The sequence below is a fragment of the Schistocerca nitens genome, chromosome 1 (genome assembly GCF_023898315.1).
Source record: "Schistocerca nitens isolate TAMUIC-IGC-003100 chromosome 1, iqSchNite1.1, whole genome shotgun sequence".
Lineage (NCBI taxonomy): Eukaryota > Metazoa > Arthropoda > Insecta > Orthoptera > Acrididae > Schistocerca > Schistocerca nitens.
This window is the reverse complement of record NC_064614.1, coordinates 1,231,526,722-1,231,538,668: the sequence shown is the minus strand read 5'-3', so window position 1 is coordinate 1,231,538,668 and position 11,947 is coordinate 1,231,526,722. Positions and strand designations below refer to the sequence as shown.

At 45.9% G+C, this 11,947-nt stretch overlaps 1 protein-coding gene across 1 annotated transcript in view; it reads left to right on the top strand.

Moving 5' to 3' along the window:
- Positions 1–1,472: 1,472 nt before the first annotated feature.
- Positions 1,473–11,947, top strand: part of LOC126233746 (uncharacterized) — a 126,818-nt gene continuing 116,343 nt past the window's right edge. The window contains exon 1 of the mRNA XM_049942882.1: positions 1,473–1,878. Within this exon, the coding sequence (XP_049798839.1) occupies positions 1,473–1,878 (406 nt within the window). The remainder of the gene's footprint in view (positions 1,879–11,947) is intronic.

Sequence of the window (11,947 nt, the reverse complement as noted above, 5' to 3'; positions counted from 1 at the left end):
TGGTAAGAATAATTATAGGTAGTAATTACATTCTCCCACCAGATACACCACAGCTGGGTGGGATTTCAAGCAATGCATTTCCTGAAAAAATTGTCTAAAATATTTGCTATCTCGGATTTTAGAAAATCGAAGACTGTCGTTCTTGTAGTAAGGCCCAAACGTCTAGCACATTCTTGCTGCACTGTCATAAAGGTCAAGTACAGTCAGACTCCGAATCCAAGTCACTGCGTCGGTCTTCATGTCATATCTGGGAGAAGTAGCATCTGTGGTTCAATATCCTGCGGCACCACCAGAAGGAGGAAGATCAACATTTTTCGTGCCATACAGCACACTGCCGCCGAAGGTCTCCATATCAGGCGACATTGATCTGCGTCTGTAAAATTGCACCTAGGTTACAGTGGCGTATGCGTCACGTGAGCTGTATGTAACCTGGAGCGTTTCAGTATTTCCCATTTACAACCTCATATTACAGTGTGCGCGCCCCCATGTCGACGTGTACTTGGTGGACATTGTACGCCGTACCACTGACTACGTCACTGCCGGCTGCCGCCTCTATACGGCATTATTCGGCTGTCCTCGAGCCAAGATGTTTTATATATATCACGTGATGTTGCCGTCCTAGTAGTCTGTAGTTCGATATGTACATAGCTGTGTCCTGCAAAAAATATTCGTATGTGGGCAAGTGGTGCTGAGTTGTGAGGCACCAGTACCAATGCCAAAAGAGGAAATGGTCCAAATCTTCTATCAAGGTGCTAGTCAGACTTGTGTGGTGTCGTGTCTATATCTTGATAATCGTGGTTACGTAAATCGCCATTGCTCAGTCGCGGACGCGGAATAGCCCAAGACTTCCACGGCCACTACGGAGGATGACGGTTGCATATACGGCTTTAAAAAGCAGCCCTGTGCTCAAAAAATATCCTAATGCCGCCAGGATTCGTCGCGCCAACGCTACCGGCATCGGGAGGGCTTGGGCTAGCTGCGCTATGCGAGAAGACAGGTAGATGTTGTCTAAGCTGACTCGTATCATGTCTACCCACTGGGCAACCCTTTGTTACACTGTTTATTTCCTAAAAGGCACATACCGTACCTCGAAATCTTTAACCGTAGTTTTCTCAGGAACATTAGATTCAAATGGTCCAAATGGCTCTAAGCACTAAGCACTATGGCACTTAACATCTGAGGTCATCAATCCCCTAGACTTAGAACTACTTAAACCTAACTAACCTAAGGACATCAAACACATCCATGCCCGAGGCAGGATTCGAACCTGGGACCGTAGGAGCAACGCGGTTCCGGCCTGAAGCGTCTAGAACCACTCGGCCACAACGGCCGGCGGAACAGTAATCCTCGGATAAGCCGAGACACGTGTATATTTATTCTGACCCCTCTTCTACTGAACGAAGTTTCCGGAAAGTCGGGTTGTGGCACTTGGTGTTTTGACCACGTAAGCCGCCTGTCATACGAGATCAAGAATGTTGGCCTGTCGGCAGACCTTTGGACCACTTCCTGTGGCAGGAGATGCGTGTTGTCAGAGCGACAGTGGCGCTGTAGTTTGTCGCACGGCCGCTTGTCTGGCGGGCGCGCCGTGGATGAGCCGCGGTGGACGCTGCAAGAAGCGGACAGCCGCCGTGCTCAGCCTACCTGAACGGAACCAGCCCGGCTGGCCGTGCCGCGGGCACGTGCACGCAGCGGCCAGCGGCGCCACACAAAAAGTCCCTCTGCTTTTCCCCGCTCTGTGCCGCGGCGTGCTGGTCTCTTTGCACGCGCTGCCGCCATTGTCTCCTAGCGGCCACGCCCTGCAGGCGGACAGGGCCGCGTGTCCTTTCTCTGTTCTGGCCGCCGCGACGCGCCGTGCTCTACAGTCCTCTGGAAGGACCAGTGAGGGACTGGGGGGAGAGAGGCGCTCAAAGAATGAACGGTAATGGGCCCAGACGCACCGATGATCGCCTCGCGCAGTCGTGACCGCCGCGTCTTCTTTATGCTCTTGTTCTCTCCGAGGCGTTCGAGGCGCACGGCGCGCTCGCCTTCGTGCCACAAGAACTGGATCCAATTTAGAATTCACTTTTCCCGCTCATCACGCGGACTCGTTTTGTTACCCTCAGCTGGACAGCTGTGCTGGGCGACGTCCATTAACCTCTAGTGACCCTACCGATCCACGTGGAGCAGTGCTGAGACAATGGAATTGCAGTCGGGAGGAAGGCGTTTGTAGTGTAGTGGCGATATAAATACAGAGTGACGAAAGAAGAGTGTTCACCTTCCCATGGGCAAAACCGCCGTGATATATGTGGTAGTGTGGGACGGTGAGGGGATAGGGGGGCAGGCAGCCGCGTCCATAGTTTTTTGAAAAGCAGTTTCAATTTCTTCAATCTTATTTCACCAAAAATTACACTGTTGATCGAATACCTACATCCAGTTCGTCATTTGTAAGCTCATGTTGTCCACAGTTGTTTTACAAATTCGAGGCTTTTTGTTCCGTCGTTAAAGCTGCAAGACGCCGGCCAGAGTAGCCGAGCGGTTCTAGGCACTGCAGTCAGGAACCGCGCTACCACTACGGTCGCAGGTTCGAATCCTGCCTCGGGTATGCATGTGTGTGATGTCCTTAGGTTAGTTAGGTTTAAGTAGTTCTAAGTTCTAGGGGACTGATGACCCCAGAAGTTAAGTCCTATAGTGCTCAGAGCCATTTTTTTCTCACCAGACCCGTTTCATTTTACTGAAGTAAAGCATCATCAGTGGTCTGTAGTTAAAGGTATTTACAATCTGATTTGTTTTCATTATCAAACTGTTGGTTTTTACTTACGATAGTTTGTGCTTGGGTTTTCGCCTACCTCAGGAACTTACGTCCGTTAGCGCGTGTTTGGTTCCTTACTTCGGTAGCCATTGGTAATTGTAAAGAATTATATATTTTTGACTTTTAAAACTGGACAATTTCGTTCACCACAGTTACCTGTTTATTTATATACTTCTAAGTGTGTATAGTGTTTTGTACTGTGGCCAACATTGCCACTAGCTTTCCCTTACTCTATATTTTTTTTCGCCGGCCCCTGTGGCCGAGCAGTTCTAGGCGCTTCAGTCTGGAACCGCGCGACCTCTGCGGTCGCAGTTTCGAATCCTGCCTCGGGCATGGATGTGTGTGATGTCCTTAGGTTAGTTAGGTTTAAGTAGTTCTAAGTTCTAGAGGACTGATAACCTCAGATGTTACGTCCGATAGTGCTCAGATCCATTTGAACCATTTTTATTTCTTTTTTCCCTCTCTTTGTAGTCCATTATATGCGTGTTGCTCTTCATATCTCTTATAGACTATATAAATACACAGCAACAGAATTAAATACGAGGGCTATTCGGAAGATAAGGTCCAATCAGGAGCGAAATGGAAACCACACTGAAAATCCGATGAAGCTTTGAACAGATGTATTGGGCAGTATCTCTAGGATGGCTGTCGATCGCGTCATGTCGCTCTTTTCATTTCCGAGCGCACAGCGAGTACTTAAAGATTCCTAGAAGATAGTATCTCCCACCAAGTATGAGTACCTTGTGAGAGATGTCGCCAAATCTGATGCAGCCCAACTTAACATAACTGTCATGTGTTTTCTTCCTCGTGACAATTCTCGGCCGCACTCTGCAGAGGCAATGAAGCTACTCCTGCAGCATTTTCGGTGGGAAGTATTTGATTACCCACGATACAGCCCGTAATTGGCTCCCCTTGAGTTTCATCTCTGCTCACATGAACCGTCGGCCGTGAAGACGACATTTTGGCACTGCCTACGAGCTGCAGACCAACGTAGAGAATTGGTGGAAAGCACAGGTGGCTGCCTTCTGAGACGAGAACATGGAAAAGTTGGTACAATGCTTCGACAAATGTCTAACATGGAGCCGCGACTATGTGGAGAAGTAGCTGGAAGCTGTAGCTGACAGTTACGAATAAAACGTTTTTCATTTTCACAGTGGTTTCCGTTTCGTGACTGACCTTACTTTCCGAACAGCTCTCGCAGAATAATACACATATAATGAACTAAATAGAGAGAGAGAAAATGTAGATTAAAAAAACTTTTGGCCATGTTGGCAACACTACAAAACACGATACAGACTTAGAAGTATATAAATAAACAGTGAACAGCGTTGTACTAAATTCTGCTGCGTTACACACAAAAAAAAAAAAAAAATTAATAGTTCTGCAAAGTAGCGTAAAACCACAATTGTCAGTGCCTGACGAAGGAAGGAACCAAAAGCGTAGTACGAGACGGCATGCCCTGATGTAGACGAAAAACCAAAAAGAAACTGCCATAAATAAAGACCAACAATTTGTTAATGAACTGTTTTTCGATCCAGAGAACAAATAAAATTTTAAATACCTCCAGACTATTGATGATGTGTTAATTCAGTGAAACGAGATGCGTCTGGTGAGAAAAACATGCATTTTCTGGTAGTTGTAACGACGGAACAAAAATACCCTCACGATATAACTCAGCTTAACTAATTACACCTACTGAAAACTCTTGGGCAGTAAAAATTAATGGTCAGCAGTATTCGTTTGGGAGGCAGTAATTAAAATCCATTTATATTATTCACTGAAAAGACAACATCGCAACCTTTAATTAACTGTATTAGTACGACTATAATCTGCTGGGTTTTGGTGTAAATTTGAAGGAAGTGTGACCAAGAGGCAGACGGCTTGCAATCGAAAGCCACGCGACAATCATTTTACAGTGAAGCGTTGGTATAGCAATAAAGCTATAGTGAGTCCTTTTGTCAAGAGAAATTACTATCAAGTGAGTTCAAGGCAGCTGATCAATACATGCCTTTTTTTAAAGAAAAAGGCAAAGGAATTAAGGTAAGTAAATATTTATTACAAAAGTATTTCAATTTACACCGTGTTATCACAACAACATAGTAGAGCAAGTAGTTTCTACGAATTTCTCAAGCGTTTTTTTAAACTGATCTCAATACAGCACATATTATGTTTAATACACATTATTTTTCCTTGAATCATCACTAGAAATGGTTTATAATAAACTAGCACTTTATCCACCCGTCTTCGTCAGTGTTCCTCAGTAAAAGCGAACTACAAACAAATGGCTCTGAGCACTACGGTACTTAACATCGAAGGTCATCAGTCCCCTAGACTTAGAACTACTTGAACCTAACCTAAGGACATCACACACATGCATGCCCGAGGCAGGATTCGAACCTGCGATCGTAGCAGCAGCGCGGTTCCCGACTGAAGTGCCTAGAACCGCTCGGCCACGCCAGCTGGCATGTGAACTACAGATTGTGAATTTTTTTAGGGCGTTCTTGTAAAATAATTGACTTCCCGCATTCTCCGCGTTTTACAAGCATAGGTCTATACTTTAAACGACGAAATACATTGTTCTTTCTGGCGGATTATTTTCTTTTCTCTACAGTAGTTTTAATAATCAAAGTAATAGAGCATTTTAAAATGTATGTTATCTTTGTAATCGGTAATCGCGAAACGTGTTAATCCTGGTTTAAATTGCCAGGCGTTAGGAGCTTTAAATGCCATTCAGATATACGGTTTGAGCTTTCATGAATGCTTCAAAAAGTGGTTTTTGGTCATAATGTTTTCAATTTTTGTCGAGGGCCTTTCCCATTTAGAGCCTCCTGTAATCTATACGCTATCTACTCAGTCCTCCCTCCCACCGGTATTTTAGCGCTGGTGACACCTGTGCCCTCTTAAAAAAAAAAAAAACTTCTGTTCCCCTGATGGGATATCAGAATAATTTGTACATCAAAAACATGGTAATACTTCGAAGTTCCTTACTTATCTTACACAGATTCACTATTAGCACCATTCATGACAGTGCGAACATTCTCATTCTCAGTGAATGCACATACAACTTGCTGTTAAAGAACTTGATTTACAATGAATATCCCTGGTTTCTGAGCGAGTCAACGCTAACTCACTGCTCGTTATCCGAACTGACTTTGTGGGGCTGTGTTGGAAGAATTGCCTAACTCTATCCAGCGTATCCTCTGAGTGCGAAGGACGCCTGGTACTTTTGTCTTTGCATAGGCAGCCTGTCTCCATAAGATTTCTACGCCAGTGCGTAACCGATCCCAAACTGTCACAGTAATTTGCGTTGATCTGTGACAACAGACGTGGTCTTCACAGTACAAAACGCATTCTGGAGTTGTGTCGGTAGTGTCTTGATGAAATTGTGGTCCTGCGAACGGCGGATATTTCCACAGAACACGCAGCATCTAATAGCAATTCTCGAAACGGACACCTCTCTCCAAACACAGGGTATACAGGAACAAACTAAAGGAAATGGTACAATGTTACTAGGACACCTGGTGCTATGGAGACGTGGCTGTGATATTTCTCAGTCCTGCACATCACTTTCTACTGACTTTGTCTATTCAAGCTCCTAGAGGCGAGTTACTATTAAATGTCAATAACTCTTCCACGCCATACTGTGCTGTCACCATACTCCGCGACAGCTTCATTTATACAACAATCCAATTGCCGGTTGGTTTGTGGATTTGGGGGAGGGGACTAAACACGGACGTCATCGGTCCCATCGGATTAGAAAAGGGTGGAGAAGGAAGCCAGCCGTGTCCTTTCAAAGGAACCATCCCGGCATTTGCCTAAAGTGATCAGGGAAATCACGGAAAACCTAAATCGGGATGGTCTGACTCGTGTTTGAACCGTCGTCCTCCGGAATGCATGTCCAGAGAGCTAACCACTGGGCCAACTCGCGTTCTAACAAGACTGTAGGTATTATTTTGTGATAACGGTATGGATGTTAATGTGTGTCTCTGGGAAGTGCTGTAAACATGTTACGCGACTGCAGTAAACATGGAACGCTTCACAAGCAGGCGAGAGATTACACTCCTGGAAATTGAAATAAGAACACCGTGAATTCATTGTCCCAGGAAGGGGAAACTTTATTGACACATTCCTGGGGTCAGATACATCACATGATCACACTGACAGAACCACAGGCACATAGACACAGGCAACAGAGCACGCACAATGTCGGCACTAGTACAGTGTATATCCACCTTTCGCAGCAATGCAGGCTGCTATTCTCCCACGGAGACGATCGTAGAGATGCTGGATGTAATCCTGTGGAACGGCTTGCCATGCCATTTCCACCTGGCGCCTCAGTTGGACCAGCGTTCGTGCTGGACGTGCAGACCGCGTGAGACGACGCTTCATCCAGTCCCAAACATGCTCAATGGGGGACAGATCCGGAGATCTTGCTGGCCAGGGTAGTTGACTTACACCTTCTAGAGCACGTTGGGTGGCACGGGATACATGCGGACGTGCATTGTCCTGTTGGAACAGCAAGTTCCCTTGCCGGTCTAGGAATGGTAGAACGATGGGTTCGATGACGGTTTGGATGTACCGTGCACTATTCAGTGTCCCCTCGACGATCACCAGTGGTGTACGGCCAGTGTAGGAGATCGCTCCCCACACCATGATGCCGGGTGTTGGCCCTGTGTGCCTCGGTCGTATGCAGTCATGATTGTGGCGATCACCTGCACGGCGCCAAACACGCATACGACCATCATTGGCACCAAGGCAGAAGCGACTCTCATCGCTGAAGACGACAAGTCTCCATTCGTCCCTCCATTCACGCCTGTCGCGACACCACTGGAGGCGGGCTGCACGATGTTGGGGCGTGAGCGGAAGACGGCCTAACGGTGTGCGCGACCGTAGCCCAGCTTCATGGAGACGGTTGCGAATGGTCCTCGCCGATACCCCAGGAGCAACAGTGTCCCTAATTTGCTGGGAAGTGGCGGTGCGGTCCCCTACGGCACTGCGTAGGATCCTACGGTCTTGGCGTGCATCCGTGCGTCGCTGCGGTCCGGTCCCAGGTCGACGGGCACGTGCACCTTCCGCCGACCACTGGCGACAACATCGATGTACTGTGGAGACCTCACGCCCCACGTGTTGAGCAATTCGGCGGTACGTCCACCCGGCCTCCCGCATGCCCACTATACGCCCTCGCTCAAAGTCCGTCAACTGCACATACGGTTCACGTCCACGCTGTCGCGGCATGCTACCAGTGTTAAAGACTGCGATGGAGCTCCGTATGCCACGGCAAACTGGCTGACACTGACGGCGGCGGTGCACAAATGCTGCGCAGCTAGCGCCATTCGACGGCCAACACCGCGGTTCCTGGTGTGTCCGCTGTGCCGTGCGTGTGATCATTGCTTGTACAGCCCTCTCGCAGTGTCCGGAGCAAGTATGGTGGGTCTGACACACCGGTGTCAATGTGTTCTTTTTTCCATTTCCAGGAGTGTATTTATAGTGTTTATAACTTTTGTAAAATGTGAGTCTAAAAGCAGCAATTGCTGACGTTTTGAAGAGACAAATATGGACTGCAGAAGCATGTGGTTTCAATTAAAAAACTCTACAATGAATTGTAAGCGAAAATAGCTATGCTGTAGAACGTTAGGAAAAGTTAGTATCGTGTCGCTTGGAAGCATCTAAATCACTAGGAAACTGTAACAGTCAGTGTTCTATTATCTGTGAAGGAGACGTTGTAACGCTTACGTTTAATAAGACGAGTATCATATAACTTCCAGGTCAGATTCTTATCAACGCCTGTTAACGTATTACTATTTTAGTGATAATACAGCCCGAATTGCGCTAAAGTGACAAATATTTTAATTGATTTCAATGAATTTGTCGCCAGACAATCGTTTACTTAGAAGAGATCGTAACTGACGTCTTCTTGAATCTGTGGCAAGCTATTCTACTTTTTTTTTTTATGAGAAGCGTCTCTAACTGCAGCTATGCAACAACTGATACAGCGTGAAGCAGCGTAGTCAAGATTTGGCTTCAAACTCATCGAAACATTTCTAAAATCTGTTACTTTCTGACGGATTTGAACGTGTAGTACGATGTACGATTGCGAAATGAGCCTGACTACTGTCGGTACCAACACGGCTTGGTGACGTATCGATGTGAACAGCACCTCCTCGCACTCTACCCCCCCCCCCCCTCCCCCAACCCTTCCTCATCCTTCCCACACTGTCTGTGGAGCCACGTGTCGGCGAACTTCATCCTCTGCCTGAAACGCCTGGGGCTCCAGCCGTAAACCGGGCGCCTGGAAGCCGCGAGGTCCTGGGATCGAATCCCCATGGGATTCAATTTATGTTTTAACCTAGCCTTTACTCTTGAGCGACGTGAGGCGTCACCAAAAACGAGATGTGGTTCAGATTCTAGATTAATCTGTAGTTTCCATTAGTTTTGATACCTGTGATAGGTTGAGGTTGTTTAAGTCGCCAAAGTGCCATCCAACTGGAAGACCTGCACTAAGTCATTCAGATATAGGAAATTATTACTATTATCCCCCGCATATTTCGATACCTGACTCTGTTATGCTGAGGTGCCTTCCGACGTGACGCTTGGAAATACTATGAAAACGTTTGTATTTATATATCCATCAATTTGTTTTCAGATAACATGTGAAGAATGAAGTAGAGTATATACTAACAGTCTCAAATATATCTGGGAATTATCAAACTTATGAGGTGTGTCTTTACGGAGGATACTTTCGAGTTGTTTGCATGAGGGCTACCCATAAGCATGGGCCTGCGGAATGACTGACTGGAAATAACACTGCAGCCAAGAAAAGGTGCCAATCCGAGGGCTGACCACGTTTGTTGTCCGCAACAAACGAAAAGCCGTGTATGAGTTCCGAGGGTTTTGTTATTGTTGTTGCGGTGTTCAGTCTGAATATTGGTTTGATGTATCTCATCATGCTACTCTATCCTGTGGGAGTCTCTTTCTCTCCGAATAACTACCGCAGCCTACATCCTTCCGAATCTAGTTACGGTATTCGTCTCTTGGCCTCTCCCTACTATTTTCACCTCCAGCACGTTCCTCCAATTCTGAACTGGTGATCCCTTGATTCCTCAAAATGTGTCCTATCAACTGATCCCTTCTTCTAGTCAATTTGTGCCTCAAGTTCCTTTCATCAGCAGTTCTATTCATATTCATTTCCATCTCATATTCTTCCACTCTCATAACAGCAGTCGGATATCTGTATTAGTTGTAGATAAGCTTTCACTCCTCGCATTTATCCCTGCAGCCTTCTGAATTAAAAAAAAACTGTAGTGCAGTCAACAACGTCAACAGCTTTCACTAAATCTACCAAATGCTACAGACGTAGATTTGCCTTTCTTCAATCTGTCTTCTAAGATAAGTCGTAGGGTGAATATAGCCTAGGTTGTTATTAAATTCCTGCGCAATCCAAACTGATCTTTCCGAGGGTCGGCTTTTACAGCTTTCTTCTGTAAATAATTTGTGTAGTATTTTGCAACAATGACGTATTACGCTAATTGCCACCGATCAGAAAGTGATTTCTTCCTTCGTGCACATTGGCCCCTTTCCCTGCGAATATGTGAGAGTTACTTAACATGTGTATTTGTGGAGTGTGGTGAGAGCAATGGATGCTTGTATCAGTGTAGTGTTAAGTTTGTGTTGTATGATGATGTTGAGGATAATGATGCTGATGATGAGAGAAGTGAGAGGGCGAAATGCTACTCCTCTCGAATAATACCAAAGGGGCCGCCGAGCCATACGGCGGAAGAAATGTCACATGCCCTTACTTCATGAGACACTGCATAGAAATGTGGAATTTAACCCATGTCATCGATGCGAAGACCGGTGATCATGAACTTTACCCCACCATCTTTGTCCCACTGCTTGCCAAATAACGGAAGTGAAAATATTCCACAGTCAGTATTCGAGCCACATTACCCCTGAGAAGAGCGCCACCGCCAAGACCTGCGTCAGTGCCCTCGGCTACAGAGCAGGGTGCGCATAGTACTGATGATGCGATAGTATTCACACTTGTCAATTCACGAGTCGTGCGTGGAAAGGTGGAATGTCGATACCCCACTGTAACAGATCGAATATCAGTGTTCTTTTCCTGTCGTGCTCATTTCAATAGGCATACGTCGGAGGAAGTAATATCTTACCTGAATCTTTTTGAAAACGCACGCACCCGAAATTTCAACAGCAAACCTCCCCCTGATGCAGATGGACTCGCTGGCAGCGTCCGGCACTGGGACGGGATGAACGTCTCGGAAAGCTCTCGCGCTACCTAAGGTATTCCGAATGAATCATGCGGCTCTTCTCATTATGTGCTCTGTCTTATCTGTTAACTATACCTCACAACTGTACGTGACAGACGGAAATACCGAAAAATCAGTCGAACAAGAGTTTTGTAAGTCATTATTTTAGTGGACGAATTACTTGTCCTCATAATTCTTCCAGTGAAACCCAGACTAATACTGGTTTTTCTTCGACAAGAACTATGTGACTATTCAACTACAGGTTTCTCCGAATGGATACTCGTAGATATTTTGTTGTAGGTATAGTTTCCATATATGTTTCACCAATAGTGTTATGGAAGAATAACGGGCATTCCCTTACCTTTATGTGCAAACCAGTACACGTATCTACTTTCAAGTTCGACTGTGAGTTCATACACTAAGCGTCTGTGTTCTACAGGATTTCCTCCGTTTCGCTATAGCTTTCACGCGTTGTGACTGTCCTATGCACAACAGCGTCGTCCGCGAACATCGTTGAATGGTGTCAGCTAGATCACAATCGAAAATAACTGCTGTAGTTGTCGAGTCCATACAATTCCGTGTTTCTAGGTTAATTTGTGGAAGAGCCAAAGATATTTAGACCCTAACAGTGCGAAATAGAATTAATTCGGTTTTTAATACGAGGGTTGTCCAGAAAGTAAGTTCCGATCGGTCGCTAAATGGAAACCACAATGAAAATCAGAAACATTTAAATTTGCAAGAGTTAGCTACACTTTCCAGATACTTCTCTACATAGTCGCTGCTCCGACTTAGACTTTTGTCGGGCATTATACCAAATTTCCAACACCATCGTCATAGAAGGCAGCCACCTGTGCTTTCTGATATTTCTCTATGCTGGTCTATAGCGCGTAGCCTG